The sequence below is a fragment of the Nelumbo lutea genome, chromosome 6 (assembly GCF_056320005.1).
Source record: "Nelumbo lutea isolate HS-2025 chromosome 6, American lotus-T2T, whole genome shotgun sequence".
NCBI classification, from domain to species: domain Eukaryota; kingdom Viridiplantae; phylum Streptophyta; class Magnoliopsida; order Proteales; family Nelumbonaceae; genus Nelumbo; species Nelumbo lutea.
Window position 1 is genome coordinate 22,991,431 of NC_142689.1, and position 17,002 is coordinate 23,008,432.

Consider the following 17,002-nt stretch of genomic DNA (forward strand, 5'->3'; position numbering starts at 1 on the left):
CGATGTCGTTCGACGTGTATACACTTGTCGAATTGGTGGTCGTTCAGTAGGGATCTGCACTGGATGAGATGATGAGTCAACTCCAACAGGAATACCCGGAACGGGATCACTGACCGGAAGAGGAAGAGGAAGTAAAGGTGGAGACGAAGATGCTTCAGTTCCTGAGAAGAAGGGTACCGACTCAAAAAAGGTGACATCAGGACAGGCATAGCATTTTCGAGTAATGGGATTGTTACACTTGTACCCTTTTTGAGTCCGAGAGTAGCCAAGAAAGACACACTTAATGGAGCGTGCATCCAACTTGTCTATTCCAGGATTCAGATTGTGAACAAAGCACACACAGCCAAAGATACGAGGTGTTAATGGAAATGGAGACAAGGTGGGAAACAAGATAGAGAAGGGAGACCGACCATGAAGAATAAAGGAGGGCATCCGAATAATGAGGAAACACGCAGTAAGTACAACATCACTCCAAAACCGTTTAGGAACACTCATATGATGAAGAATAGACCGAGCTGTTTCAGGGAGATGACGGTTCTTTCGTTTAGCCACCCCATTTTGTTGAGGAGTGGATGCACAAGAAGTTTGATGAATGATGCCATGCTGTTCTAAATACTGTTGAAAGGAAGTTAAAATATATTCACGACCATTATCTGAATGAAGAACTTTGATTGGAACACCAAATTGTGTACGTATTTCAGCATGGAATTTTTGAAAAATGGAAAATAATTCACTCCTTTCTTTCATTAAATAAACCCATGTCATTCTCGAACAATCATCAATAAAAGTGACAAAATACTTGTAACCATTATAAGACTCTATTTTGATCGGGCCCCAAACATCTGAATGAACCAAAGCAAAAGGATTCAACATACGACTTTCAACTCTAGGACCGAAGGAAACACGACAATGTTTCCCAAACTGACACGACTCACACTGTTACACTGACAAATGACTCAAAGACGGAACTAGTATCTTGAGTGCCTTGAGAAAAGGATGTCCCAGTCGACAATGCCAATGTAGAGGAGTGAGTGAAGTCTGAAGTGCAACTGACGATCCACCACCGTCAAGGTAATACAATCCACCAGCTTCATGCCCCCCACCAATCTTCTTCCCCGTCCTGAGATCCTGAAAAACACAAGAGGAAGGGAAAAAAGTAACAGAGCAGTTAAGAGTCTTGGTTAATTTACTAACAGATATAAGATTGAATGGAAACTTAGGAACATATAGAATAGATGATAAAGAAAGAGAAGTCATGTCAACATTGCTAACACCACAGATGGGAGAGGGGGAACCATTGGCAAGGGTAACAGTTTGAGATGTGGAAGTTTCAGAGAGAGAAGAGAACACACCTGGAGTCCCGGTCATGTGATCAGAGGCTCCAGAGTCAAGCTATACCTGAGTGGGCAAGAGTAGCAGTAGTGTGCTGTGAAGTGGACTGAAGGAACCGCTCATACTCATCACACGGTACACTCACCATCTCCCTTCCGGAAACAGATGTAGATGTGGAAGGAGTTAGGTCTACCTGTTGATTATCACTAACATCAACCCCACCAGCAATAGCATGGTTGGCCCATTTAGAGGGAGGACGACCATGAAGATCATAACAGAAATTTACAGAATGTCCTTCCTTGCCACAGTGGGTACACTTCCTTGTAGAGCTGCCTTTTTCTTTGCCACGGCCTCCCCCTGAGTCACGACCACCACCATGGCCAAATATGGAACCACCACGACCTCCTGGGGAGGCATGTCCTCCCCCTTTCATACCACGTCCACCTCATCTGGCTATTACAAAAGCTGATCTATCAGACTGTGTGGGATTCTCTATCTGTCCCAAAGAAATCCTGCGGAGCCGAGCAAACACTTCCTCAAGTGTAGGAAGGGTAGAGCTCCCCAATATTTGGGCTCTAACTTGTTCATACTCTGATTTCAACCCCACTAAGAACCTTGTGACATCTAGTTGTTCCTTCTGTTGTTGCTGAACTTTAACATCTAGAGTGAGAGGATGATAGACATTGAGTTCATTTCTGAGATTCTTCATACTGGCATAGTACTCTTCTAGGGTTTTATTTCCTTGTTGCAGACCAAAGTACTCCTGATAGAGCTGATATACCCTTGTAGTATTATCTTGCCCAGAATACAGCTTCTTGGCATGTTCCCATATGTCCTTAGTTGTATCTAAGAACATGAAGTTGGCACTTATTTTGGGTTCCATACTGTTCCATAGCCATGTCATGATTTGAGCATCCTCCTGTTCCCAATCATGAAACCCTGGAGAGTCAGCTGGTGGTTTATCTTCTTTCACATGCTTCACTTTTCTCTTTGCCTTGAGAAAAACTTCCACCGACTTGGGCCATGGAACATAGTTCTCACCATTCAGTTTAATTGAGGTCATCTGTACACCTAGATAGTCAGAGGAAACCACCACACTAGGTTTCTGATCACTACAGCCATCTCCCATTGCTGCCATGATACTCTTTCAATGCTGCCTCTAATCTGAATTCCCAATCACCAACTAAGTGCTACTGTCAAGAGTTTGATGTTCCAGAACCTACAGCAGTCCCTAAACACAATGATAGATACACACGCCTTTGTTCTTATCCACACCACTACTGATTTCACAAAAAAAAAAATCACAGACTACACCGACATTAACTCAACACTTACTAACCACATGTAAGCTCATTTACAACTATTCAACAAAAACTCAACTAGCTGTCACACCACTACTGCTGTCAAGAGTTTGTGCATTACAAACACCACCACAACTACTCAACAAAAACTCAACTTGCTGTCACACCACTACTGCTGTCAAGAGTTCATGCATTACAAGCACCACCACACAGCCATAGCTGTCACACACAATACAGACCTGTTTTAACGCTTTTAAGAGGGCACCACAAGACCAACAAAAAAAAAACTCAACTAGTACCATTGCATTACACCTTGCACCATTCGACCACCTACAGTAGCAGCCCTTACACCATTTGGTCACTGTAAACACAGCCTGTCCAAGAACCAGGGCAACAACCAACTTAGTTTTCTAGGTTCTTATCAGTCCTCTCAAGTTCTTGAAGATTTTCAACCCAGAAATGCCAACAACACACAGAGGAGAGATAACCAACCTTCGTTTGAGAGCTTCAGCCAACCATTCACTACTGAAGTTGTTTTCTTAGGAAAGAAGGTTCTGTGCACCAGAAAAAAACTGTGATGTTTCAGGCCTGAGACGAATCACTTTTCTCCATTGACAGCCCAGAGAAGAAAAGGAGAGAACTGAAGCACGAACTGAAGTTGTCACGAACTGAAACAGGTCACAAACTAAAGTTGTCACGCTCTGATACCATGTTTTCACTGTAGCTACTGTAGCTACAGTAGTCCGAACCAGTAAGGAGAAGAGGAAAGAGAAGAGAAGAAGAAGATGAAAGAATTGTCGAACTTGATAGCTAAACCCTATCAGTCGACCTCTTAATAGTGATTAGGCTTCTAATTAAATGTACAAGGACTAAACTGCCCCTACTTAAGTATGGGACAGAGAACCTCCAATAAGACTGCCACATAAGCTCATAACTTAACCAAGGTGAGATGACTAATCTACCCTTATTCGGCTAACTCTAACATTATTTATTTCAGTCTTATTTTTGCTCTATTTGTTATGTAAAGACTAAGGGCAGATCTGTCCTTTCCATGTAATGAGCATAACCTATAAATAATAATTAAAGTGGCGGCAGCAGAACATTAAGCTTCTGCTCCTCCTTTTTCAACTCTTGTGTTCTACTACTTCTCTTCCCTCTTCCTCATTTTTCTCTTTACCTTTCTTCTTATTTTCGAACCTGGAATCCATTAGGGTTCAAGACTGATAACAGTCCTGAACTTCTACTTGGTATCAGAGTTAGGGTTTCTCATGTGAGTCTAGTCCAACTGACCACATGAGAACCATCTAAGGCTGGAAGCTGAGAAAGTAGAGTTCGTTGACTGGTTCTTGGAGATCTCCAGAGGATTAGCAACTATTTGAAGAATTGCCATAGTTGCAGCGAGTTGGTGATCAGGTAGAATCAGCGAAGGCTAGGGTTCGGGTAACCTTGGAAGGCAGCGAACAACATCCTATTGTAAGTTTTTTATTTTCTGAGAGAAGTACTATCAGAGAAGATAGGTTGGACCTATCTAGCAAGGGCGGCCGAACCACTCTAGGGTTTTGTCTTAATCCTGTGGCAAACCCTAGTACTAGACTGAACCTTGTGATCTAATACTGCGGCAAACCCTAATAGTTTTCTCCTCAGCATTGATCAGTTTTAGGGTTTCATATTAACCCTACTACAAGCCTTATTCGTACGGTATTGTATGGAGTTACGGCTGAGAATTTGCTTTTAGGACTGATTAAAACCCCAATTCGGCTCCAGCATATTAGATTGTTCTTCAAACTGTTTTTCAGTTTTCTTTTGGGGTATTGAACTCTTCTAAGGGGGTGAAAACAGTTCGGACTGTGGCTGTTGTGTGTGGTTACTGATTTCAGATCAGTTTATACCTGTTTCATGTACATCTACTGTGAGTACAGATTGGTTCTATACTAATTTTGTGATTGTGGTTGATAGTCCAAGTGTTGGTTTTGACTGTAGTAACCCTATTTTTGAGACTTCTGGTTCTTGACCGAAATAAAGTTTAAGAATCAGGCAGAAGGCAGTATTGGGAACAACATTTATGTGGTATGTGGGCATTGTAAGAAACCCAAACATACAAAAGAAACATGTTGGAAGCTACACCCTTATTTGGTCCCGGCAAAGTTAAGAAGCAAGAAGGGTAACGTTCATGTGGCAGTGCATACTAATTCAGCACCCTCGTCTAGCACAAGAGGCACGTTCTTAGAGACCTTAGCCACATTTCGAGCTGCTCTTATACAGTTGGAAGGGGAAGTTGGGAACTCAGCTCAGCCACCGCAGTCACCATTAGCCCCCGCCACATTTGCTTCCGCAAATTCAGGTACTCGAGCCTCAGCCTGCCATGCCTCAGCTCCAGGTACCACTGAACCCTGTTGGGTAATAGATTCAGGTGCATCCGACCATATGACTAGCTTGCCTTCATTGTTTACCACTTATCATTTATCTTCTAGTAGGGATAAAGTATCTATTGTTGATGGCTCTCTTGTCCCCATTTCTGGCAAGGGTGACATCAAGCTATCGGATACCATCTCCTTGTCTTCTGTCTTCCATGTCCCTAAGCTTGATACTAATCTTCTTTTAGTCAGTAGTATTACCAAACACATGAACCGCTTAGTAACCTTCCCTGACCGGTGTGTTTTTCAGGACCTGAAGACGAAGAAGGTGATTGGGACTGGCCGTGAGACGAATGGGATCTATCTGCTCGGGGAGAGTTCTCATCAGAAAGAGTCAGGGGATAAGAAGTCACTTGTTTCCCAGAGTGTGAGTTCGGTTATGCTTTGGCATAACCGATTGGGTCATTTGTCTTTTCGATCCTTAAGGAGTATGTTTCCTAATTTGTTTGAATCTGTTGAGTTGTCCCAGTTGCAATGTGAGAGCTGTGAGTTTGCTAAACATTGTAGACACTCTTATTCGTTGAGCAATAAAAGGAGCAATCGTCCTTTTGATCTTGTGCATACGGATGTTTGGGGGCCATATCACATTCCTTCCATGGGTGGGTACAGATATTTTCTGTTATTTGTTGATGACCATACCCGATTTTCTTCGGTTTATCTTATGCGTTCACGAGATGAGGTTCCCACCCTGACCCAAAACTTTCACCAAATGATCCTAACTCAGTTTGATGCCAAGATCAAAGTTCTTAGATCTGATAATGCAAAGGAATACTTTGCTAAGCCATTGGCTTCTTACCTTCTTACTCATGGGGTTATTCACCAAAGCACTTGCCCTCATACACCTCAGCAGAATGGGGTTGTAGAAAGGAAGAATAGGCACATCTTAGAGGTGGCTAGAAGCATTATGTTTACCTCCAATGTCCCTATTCGCTTTTGGGGTGATGCTATCCTCACGACAGTATATCTTATTAATCGGGTTCCTTCCCAGGTTCTTGATATGTCATCTCCTTTTTCCCTTCTATACCCAGATGAGGAGTTGTTCACTGTTCCCCTCCAAACATTTGGTTGTACCTGTTTTGTTCAGCTTCTTGGTCCCCATCACTCCAAGTTCGAACCCAAGGCCTCCAAATGCATTTTTCTTGGTTATGCACAAACTCAAAAGGGTTATTGCTGCTATGGTCCTGTCTCAGGGAAGAAGTTTGTATCCATGGATGTCACTTTCTTTGAGAAGACACCCTACTATTCTCGGGTCTCTCTTTAGGGGGAGAGTAGTGAGCGTGGAGTTTTGGGTCCTTTTCTTCAGGGGGAGTGCAGTGAGGGCAGGGTTAATACTTTTGGGGTTGTTCCCTTACCTATTCCAGTGGGTGATGAGGGCTGTAGTAGCGAAGGTGGTCAGGGGGATCGGGAGTTGAGAGTCTATCACAGGCGATGCAGGCAAGTTGATCCCGGTCATTAGCAGTCCCGCCAGCTCCAACCTCTTCTGCGGCTCCAAGTCCAGATATTACAGTCTCAGGGCCCACAGAGACTCCGCCCATTGTTGCTACCTCACCCCCTGCAGATGACCTTGACCTTCCCATTGCCATCCGTAAACGGCATTGCACCACATCTATAGCCCACTGCATCTCCCAGTTTTTGTCCTATGATCGCCTATCTCCCTCCTACAGGTCCTATCTCACTTTTGTTGCTAATGTCCCTATTCCAAGAACAGTGCAAGAAGCCCTATCAGTCTCGGAGTGGAGAGGTGCAATGCAAGTTGAAATGGATGCCCTGTTGAAAAATAATACCTGGGAGCTAGTTGACTTGCCCAAAGGAAGGAAACCAGTTGGATGCAGATGGGTATTTACTATGAAGCACAATGCGGATGGTTCCATTGAGAGGTACAAAGCTCGACTAGTTGCAAAATGATTCACTCAGACTTATGGTATAGATTACTTGGAGACATTTGCCCCGGTAGCCAAGATGACCACCATTCGGGTTCTATTATCTCTTGCAGCAAACTACACTTGGCCTTTGTACCAAATGGATGTTAAAAATGCCTTCCTAAATGGAGACTTGCAGGAAGAGGTTTACATGCAGTTGCCTCCTGGATTCTATGATACAGAGGCAGGTAAGAAGGTCTGTCGGCTCAATAAGGCATTATATGGTTTGAAGCAGTCACCTAGAGCTTGGCTCGACAGATTCAGACTAGCCCTTGGCTCCTTCATCAAGAGTTTGAGGTGAAAGATCTGGGTACACTACGATATTTTTTGGGTATTGAGGTTGCTAAATCTAAACAGGGGATCTTTGTCTCTCATAGGCAATATGTTCTAGATCTGTTGGCTGAAACTGGAAAGCTGGGTGTCAAACCTGCAAATACACCCATTGAAAAGAACCACAGGATTAGTGCAGAGAGTGGGGAGCTGCTTGAAGACAAAGTTATGTTCCAGTGGTTAGTGGGAAAGCTCCTAAATCTATGCCTCACTCGGCCAGATATCAGTTATGCAGTTAGTGTTATCAGTCAGTACATGCATTTTCCTAGAACCACGCACCTTCTAGCAGCAGAAAGAATACTAGCATACTTGAAGAGATGCCCGGGTAGAGGTATACTGTTCAAGAACAATGGCCACATGAAGGTGGAAGTCTATACGGATGCCGATTGGGCTGGGAGTGTTGATGACAGGAGGTCTACCTCTGGATATTGTGCTCTTGTGGGAGGTAACCTGGTCTCTTGGAGGAGTAAGAAACAGAGTGTTGTCTCCAGATCTAGTGCTGAAGCTGAGTACAGGTCAATGGCTAACGGAGTGGCTGAAATTTTTTGGCTGAGATCACTACTTGAGGAGTTGGGTATTGAGTATGAGAAGCCCCTGATGTTGTATTGTGATAATCAAGCGGCTATTAATATAGCACACAACCCAGTGTAGCATGACAGGACTAAACATATTGAAGTTGATCGACACTTTGTATGAGAGAGGGTTTCATCACAAGAAGTATGTCTCCCATACATCACCTCTAACATGCAGCTGGCAGATATCCTCACCAAAGCTGTACCACAGAAGAAGCTAGAGTCAGATCTATCCAAGTTGGGAATGATAAACATTTATTCCCAACTTGAGGGGGAGTGTAGAGAACACTGATGTGGACCCCACAGCTACGGTCCCACTGTGTTCATAGGGCAGAAGGTGTTCTAGTCTACCTAGGGTTAGTTATTGGTCATTTAGTTGTTTCAGTTGTTATTTATTTCAGTCTTATTTTTGCTCTATTTGTTATGTAAAGACTAAGGGCAGATCTGTCCTTTCCATTTAATGAGCATATCCTATAAATATTAATTAAAGTGGCGGCGGCAGGACATTAAGCTTCTGCTCCTCCTTTTTCAACTCTTGTGTTCTACTACTTCTCTTCCCTCTTCCTCCTTTTTCTCTTTACCTTTCTTCTTATTTTTGAACCTGAAATCCATTAGGGTTCAAGACTGATAACAGTCCTGAACTTCTACTGTAAACAACCTAATTCCCCCGCCCATAAGTTGACCTCTTCTTGGTCTAGGTTGACCCCAGCCACCACACTCTTATTGAGGTACACCTTCAGATTTGTCACTTTTTCAAAGAGGTTGATCCTGTAAGACTTCCCCAATATATATCATCAGAATGCGCAAGTCTTGATGATACCAGTGATGGATTCAATAGATTGGATGATGTTTTCAAACATTACTAACTTTTTATTACCATAAATCCCAAATAATGAATAGAAGTGTGTATCTGTATAAAAATCTACTCCATTAGGGGGAGAAATATTCTATCTTCTCATAACATCTGTCATATCTTAGGGGAACACCAACTGAATAGGCAATTGAATAATGAATGCAACGTATTTCCTCAACATCATCTGGCATAAATTCCATCCTTTCTTGTTGGAGCATGTTAGAAATGTATTTTTTTTTTTTGATAAATGTGTTAGAAATGTATTTTGTTTTCAACAGGTATATCAGTCATGTTAATTTTCTTACAAGAAACTTCCTAACCAAAGTCTTTTTTTTTTTTTTTGATTTGGAACGGTAACTTCATTAATATAACTTAATAATAACTTTCCAGATTTAAGTACAGCTGTCAACCCCTAAGTAGGTGTTGAGCCCCCAGTAATCTTTCTTACAAAACTGCCCAGAACATTCTCTCCCTCACAGTTCCTTGTTTAGCCAACGTGTCAGCTAAACCATTAGCTGATCTCCTTTTAACCAAAGTCTCTAATTCAGTGAACTCCTTTTAACCAAAAGTGATCTTTTTGTATTAAACCAATAAAAAAAGATTTTGCAGTAAACAGGATGTTTGACTAAAGAGACCAAATTCTGCCATCTAGCTCATTGGGGGAAAGAGCAAATCATTCGAGGAAATAAGGAACAAAATTGGGTATGGTGTTTCACTTTGAGATCCCATAACTGTGGGTAAGTAGACTGAAATGTTCTCACCTAACTATATATCCTCCAGAATCTAGTCCTATTACCAGATCCAACATCATATCTGATATAAGAAAAGGTAAAGGAAATAAAGATTTAATTTATGGATTTCCAAGAATAAATAATTATGACTTTAAAAGCAAATTTGCAAATACCATGCATGCCATTCTAAGGATAATTTAAGTCCAAATGCAATGATTGAAAGAACACATGTAATTCCATGAATCTCATAATGATGTTTATCAGCCAGGATTTAGGAACTATTTTCCTTCTCCTAAGGCACAGAAAGTGCATTTTCATACTTCTTTTACACTATAAAAATAGAATTCTATTTTCTTATCAAATCTGCAGTTTAGACTTGTACGCATTTTATCACTTGTTGACACTTGACAGAACGGGTTGCTTTTGTCAATTAGTGGTATTTGGGTTTATGATTCTATTTTTTATGTAACTTAAGTCTGGCTTAAGCTGAAGCTGTGGCATAATGTTCATTTATAACATATACTTCATTTATCTTTACAGGAAGATGACAAGGCAAAACTAGTGGAGGAGACAGGCTTACAGCTAAAACAAATTAACAATTGGTTCATCAACCAAAGGAAGCGGAATTGGCACAGTAATTCTCAATCAATGACAGCTTTAAAGTCCAAACGCAAAAGGTAGACAGATTGATTTTGTTTGTCCGAAGAGACAAACCATAATGAAAAACATACCTTTTGGAGATGACCTGTTATGTAAGTTAAGCAAGAGTTGGTTCTAGTCAAACATATCTTACAAAAGAGAAAGAAATGTTAGCAGCTAGACAAGTTTCAGGTACAGAATGAAATATAAGCAGTTAATGTGCCATTAATATAGTTGCAGATTTCTCTCTCACCATCACATTTTTTTATCAAGATCTTTTTCAGCAGATTCGTTTAACTGCTTGATGGTCATAAATGATAACGCCTGAGAGCTCCAGTTTGCACTTTATAGGAAAAATAGAGTTTCTGATTTATGCTCACTAGACTGTATAAGTTTGAAGTTATATAAATTGCCAAAGATGAGAGGAAAAAAAATCCAACTGATACATGAAATTTACAAAAACATGTTAAAAACTAGAAAAATTAAAAAAGAATGAATTAGCCAAAGAAATAGTAAATTGTTTGTTTTCAAGATTCCAGATGAATGACATGAGATCATGCACCTCTTAAGGTACAAACATTTCAAAACCTTGTATGCATGAAGAACCAAACATCCATGTATCCTATTTTTTTTGACATGTACATAATTTGGAATCATTTTCACCTCTAATAACTGACCACCTAATAAACATGCGCCTTTGACTCAAATGGCTATAAATGTCATAATCATTGGCCTAATTAAACCTGAATGCAACCTGACCATAGTTTATTTCTTTTACTATGTGAAATGTCTTCTAAATAGTTCACTTCATGTAAGTCCACAATGTAAATTGAATACACTTCGAAATATCAGACAAAAATATTAGAAACAACAGTTAACAAATGATACATAATGATCAGATAAAAAGAATGGAAAAACCATGAGTTACTGCAGACCCAAAGCTATGGCCAAGCCATGATAGGGCACATCCTTTATACAGAGACTAATGGTAGGGCTCTTGGAAGATGGTTCTAAGTGGATGAAAATGATGCCTGAAAATCTGTACTGCCAAGCTAATATTTTGTGCAAGATGAAACATCAATTTAAGGAAACTTTATACATATATCTTGGAGCTGAACATTTGCATAATAAATATCTACTCATCAATTTAATCTGATCTACCAAATTGTCATTTCAGCTAAAAGAACTGAAATAACACAACCAAAATGAACTGCATGAAAAAAAACTTCAGATATAGTTTCATCAACCAATGAGAAATAGATTCAAACAAGATAAGAGCAGGCAAGCATATATTACCAAAAGGGGATTGAGGTTTTCTGGTATTATCCATTCATTGTAGTTATAAATCAAAATGGTTTATAATCGGACTTCCTATCTAGTTCAGATGGCAAGTTTGCAAAAGCTGAGCATCATCCATATAAAAACCTTAAGATGTAGTCCCATCAACCAATGAGAAACAGATTCAAACAAGATAAGAGGAGGCAAGAAACATATATCACCAAAAGGGGATTGAGGTTTACCGGTATCATCCTTTGGTTTTAGTTATAAATAAAAAATTATAATCTGACTCCTATCTTGTTCAGGTCATAAGTTTACCACAGCTGAGCATCATCTGTTTAAATTCCTCTCTCTTGTCTGGCTCCACATCTCTTCTGCTTATTCCATCAGTAGAGAAGCATAACAATCATGGAGTTGCTCCATTTCTGACCCTCTTAGTTCTTATGCATATGAGCATATCAAATATCATAATCATTATAAGATTCCTTCTTGCTTTAATTTTCAAATGTCATTGGACCCAGAATGTGAGAAATTGAAGCAAATAAGAGGCACAGAAAAAAGGACCATTACTGAATGATGGTCCTGGCTATCCAGGATATTGGAAGAGATAGGATGGATACAGACATAATCTTTTGCTTTTTATTTATTTATTTTCTTTTGTTTTTGTTTTTTTGTTTTTTGGCGGGGGGGGGGGGGGGGGGGGGCGGGAGCACAAAGTTGGCCACCCTGAGACTTAAACCTGTGATCTGCTTGTCAGTCTGACTGCCCAAAACTTCACCAATGCACCAAGCAATGGCCCCCTGACAGGTTGATACAAAGTCACAGAAACATGAACTTGTATAACATTGATACTGCTCCACGGTTTATAATTTCTATGATGTGTGATGGTCCTAAGACTTTATCCATTCAGTACTGCTTGGCTTTTTATAATTTCTAAGATTCACATATAATATGCATAACTGGCATGGTAAAAATAAAAGCACCACTAAGCAATCTGATTCTGATCAAATTATGCATTTTCATTGTACTGAGATGACTCAAATTGTTATTCTTTTAAAGATGGGCTTCATTCACCCATTGCATTTATTCACTCCCACTCCACTACCCAGAGGAGCATGTACTGGAGCCATAAGTGCAGCCCAGAACCAATCTGTACTTTACACCACTAACATGCTCCGTACAACTCTGATTCGAGAATTCTTCACATAATGGGCTTCATTGTTCTGCATTCATTTCGATCATTCTTAAAGAATGTAAATCAAATGTTTAACATTGCTCCATCAGTATCCATTAAAACATCAACAGGGAATGAAAAAGGTGCATTTACTATAAAGTAGGGCAAGACATGCTCGCACTAATGGTAGCCAAGTCAAAGCTGAGAACCATACGAAGCAAGTATGGTGGTTCTGAAAAAAAATAATAATAAAAAAAGCGAACTTGTTTCCTAATTCTTTGGTAAATTGTCTAATCTGTATATTTGAAAAATCATCTAATGAGACAACACCCCAAATATCAATAATCAATACTACATTGTCAAACAGTTACTTAAAACAAGACCACTGAAGCACTGTAAGATAAACAAGATGTTTCTGAAACTGCCCATATTTGTGCATCACACTACCAAAGGTTCATCGTATACTGTCATTTTACCATCGATAGTGGCTATATATAGTATGATCTAGACAGTGACTATATAGCAGTATAACATTACTATTTGACCCAAACGATGCCAATGAATCGCAATTTCCTCTGTAATTGCTCCTGCACCATTATTGACACTGACAGCTGAGGAAACTAAGCAGGGATACATCTGTTAATGTATACAAAGAAGATTGAATGAATGTACCTGTCTAGCCCTTAAACGAAATTAGAAGGAAATGCTAGTTTATTTGCTTGATATCGTTAGAAGAGGAAGATGAACAGTTCTCATCCGTACCCTGGAGATGATTGGCCCCAATTAAACGTGAAAAAAATAAAAACCTAGCCCGACAGGAAAACTTTTGCATAGAGAACCGGAACCCACCACTGTTCACTTGTTCGGGAGGGTTGAAGTACAACAGCCAACTGCTTTTCACTTCCTAAGACGTGCTCCACACCGACAACCCATATAAGTTATGTGCCCACTTGTAAGGAGCGCTGGCTTCTGGCATATAAGTTATGTGCCAACAGCTTTTCACCCAACTGCTTTTCGCGTGGCTTCTGGCTGGGTGAGGAGCAGATCTCAATTCGTATATAGATGGTCTTTAATTTATCTTTGATTAATATTAGGAGAGCCCAAATCACTTGTCAGCAATCATTATTTGGACTGTCCACTTTAGCCTTTTTAGTTACTTTAGCACCTCAAAGCAGCTGAATCGCTAAGCTAAATGTTAACTCAAATCCTTCCAAACGAGATCGGCTTACATCAGAGCAAATCTGTGCTCACACCCTTTTAACAACCAACCTCAATCTTGCATTTGGAATATCACCCCATGAAATAAAGCATATAAGTATTAAGATATTCTCAATGTAAGATAATAAAAGCTGTTTGAATAGACTATGCCCTGACTGAAGCCGAATTCCTTTCGAGATCGGCTTCCATCAGGGCAAACCTGTGTCCACACTGTTTTAATAGCCTTTCTCAACCTTGCATTGGGAATATAACCCCATGAAATAAAGCAAGTACTAAGATATTTTCAATGTAAGGCAATAAAGGCTTCTTGAACTGACTATGCCCTGACTGAAGCCGAATTCCTTTCGAGATCGGCTTCCATCAAGGCAAACCTGTGCCTACACCGTTTTAACAGCCTTTCTCAACCTTGCATTGGGAATATCACCCCATGAAATAAAGCACATAAGTGCTAAGATATTCTCAATGTAAGGCAATAAAGGCTGTTTGATGAGCTCTTGAAAATAAACATGTGCATTCATCCATTAGTATTCCGCCAGTTAAACATTACATAATCTCAAACATGCTCTTCTCGTGAATTTTTTAGATCATTTTATGAAGTAAAATCATCACCAAAGAATGTTGTCATCGAAAATTTTGAATTTGTTATTTGCTGTTCATGGGAAAATGACATTGTGGGGAGACGTTTGACTACTTGAGAATGATCTTAGAAATACATAAGAAGGGTATTTTTAAAATTATGTAATGTTTAACTGATGGAATATTAGCGCATGGGCTCATGTGTTTATTGTTGAAAGTTAAGGCTATTCAAATATTGCAATTGAAAGTTAAAGTGCCTATCTGTCACTACCCTCAAAGTATATGGTACATATCTGTAATTTACCCTAGCTTTTTCGAGGCGCTTCAAAGGGAGCTAAACCAATTAATTAAATCTTCATCATCTCAGCCCTCCCAAATGGGCCCTAGGTCTAAATTCAACATAAATGATCATACAATTTTTTGACAACCACCCATACATTGGTTTTATTACGGAGACCCATTAGAATTCAGACAAAATTAAAAAATATTATGAAACTCTCTGTGGGCTGGAAGTGTTTCATTGTTGATGTGGTTGGTGTTGTTGGGGGCTTCATGTTATTTTGGCAGAAGCATGTAAATCTGGAGATTGTGAATAGTAGTAGACGTGGTATTCTAACTAAAATTGAGGACGAAAATGGTATGAAATGGTCTTGCTTTTGGGTGTACATTGAACTGATTACTCTAGAAGAATCAACTTCTTAGCTTTATAGTTATTTTAGCAACTAGTTGAATGTTTCACTTCTGCACTTGGGGGATTGGGATTGTTTAGGCTCAGTTTGGAAAGAGTACACAAGCAAATATATACAATACAAATACATGTAAAATAGTACAAAATACAAGGTTTTGCACTCTATATATTTGTATTTGTACTCCTTCCAAATTGAGCCTTATACGAAATTAGTCAATTTAAACCCATCAGTCTGTCTAACATTATTACCTTCAAGATCATTGCTAAGGTCTAAATAGGTTGAAAGGGGTGTTGGGTGATCTAATTAGTCCTTAGCAGAGTGTTTCCATTGTTGTAAAGGTTTTCAGTGGAATATTTCTTTTTCTACTTTTGTAGACATCTAAATATATATAGGGGAGTTTTCAGTAATCTGAATGTTGAGATGTCTGAGCATCGTGCAATTTACAAATTCACACCTCAAGTTTAACAGTATTCATTAAAAATAATATAATTTTAATAATTACAGTAATTAATTTGTTTTTCAATAAATACATTTATTTTAATTACATTTATGTAATTACTTTAATGAATACAGCATTTTATAAATTAACCGCATTTTAAATAATTTTACTGTTAATTAACATCAATATAGTTAGCAGAAATTTAAATAATTACAGTATATTTATAAATTAACCGTATTATAGTTTAATTAACCGTATTTTTTAAGAGTTACAAATACAGTAGTTTACTGCTAATTATAATTTAATAGTTACAAATACAGTAATTATGGTATGTTTAAATAATTGACAGTATTTATTAAAAAAGTAATTACAGTAATTATAATTTAATTATATTTAACAGTAATTACATTTATTTGAAATAATTACGTTATTTTTAAATAATTAACAGTATGTAATTATAATTCAATTGATAAATACTGTATTTATTAAAAAACTGTATTAAAAATAGTGTATTTAATAATTAACTGTATATTAATAAATAACAGTAGTCTAAAAAATATAGTATTTATAAAAACAGTACTAATAATTACAGTATTTTAATAGTTAACAGTAATTTATTAATTTACACTATTATAACTATTACAGTATTTTAATAAATATAGTCTTAATTAAAGAACAATATTAATAATTACAGTATTTTAATAACATTATTACTTAACTGTATTTAATCAATTAAAAGTATTTTCAATAAATACTGTATTTTATTAACAGTATTATTACTGAACTATATTTTAATAATTAACAATATTTTTCATAAATACATTATTTATTAACTAAAAACATAATTAGTTATAGTATTATTAATTAATTGACAGTATTTATTAAAATGTTTCCTTTATTTATGTCATTTACGTGATTGATGTGTTTCCAATTTGTTGTTGCAATATTGTTATCATTTGGTGTAGATTCTTTTTGTTTTTGATGTTTCCATCTATTTGAAAATTTTTGGATGCTTTATGTTATTTACGTGTTTTATGTTATTTTCTTTCGCTGTTGTTGCAATTTTATTTGCATAAAAATAAAATAATACTAATAATTAAGAGTATTTAATAGTTGCATTTATTTTAAATAATTACAGTATTTTTAAATAATTAACAGTATTTAATTAGCAGTAATAATAATTAACAGTACTTATTTTTAAACTATAATTAACAGTAATTATAATTCAATTAATAAATACAGTATTTATTAAAAATAATGTATTTAATAATTAACAGTATTTTAATAAATAAAAGTAATTTAATAAATATAGTATTTATAAAAAATAAAGTATTTATTTTGATAAATAAATAATTTATTGATAAATAAAGTATAATTATAGAATTTTAATAATTAACAATATTTTAATAAATACAATATTTATAATTATAGTATGAATGGTATCTATATAATAATAGTAATAATAGTAATAATAATAATAATTATTATTGTTATTGTTATTATTATTATTATTATTATTATTATTATTATTGTAATA

General features: G+C 37.5%; 1 protein-coding gene and 1 long non-coding RNA gene across 3 annotated transcripts in view; one reads left to right on the forward strand and one right to left on the reverse strand.

Annotated features, from left to right (window-relative positions):
- The window catches only part of LOC148847919 (homeobox protein HD1-like), a 28,057-nt gene extending 17,714 nt beyond the window's left edge, over positions 1-10,343 (forward strand). For both annotated transcript variants that reach the window (XM_088949437.1, XM_088949438.1), the window contains exon 6: positions 9,993-10,343. In XM_088949437.1, the coding sequence (XP_088805563.1) occupies positions 9,993-10,133 (141 nt within the window). In that variant the 3' untranslated portion in view covers positions 10,134-10,343. The remainder of the gene's footprint in view (positions 1-9,992) is intronic.
- A 2,317-nt stretch (positions 10,344-12,660) lies between these two features.
- LOC148847920 (uncharacterized) lies at positions 12,661-13,450 on the reverse strand. The gene is made up of 3 exons (XR_016100488.1): positions 13,393-13,450; positions 13,216-13,306; positions 12,661-13,130 (listed from the first exon to the last, which is right to left on the reverse strand). It is a non-coding gene; the product is annotated as an uncharacterized LOC148847920 (long non-coding RNA).
- Positions 13,451-17,002: the final 3,552 nt, after the last annotated feature.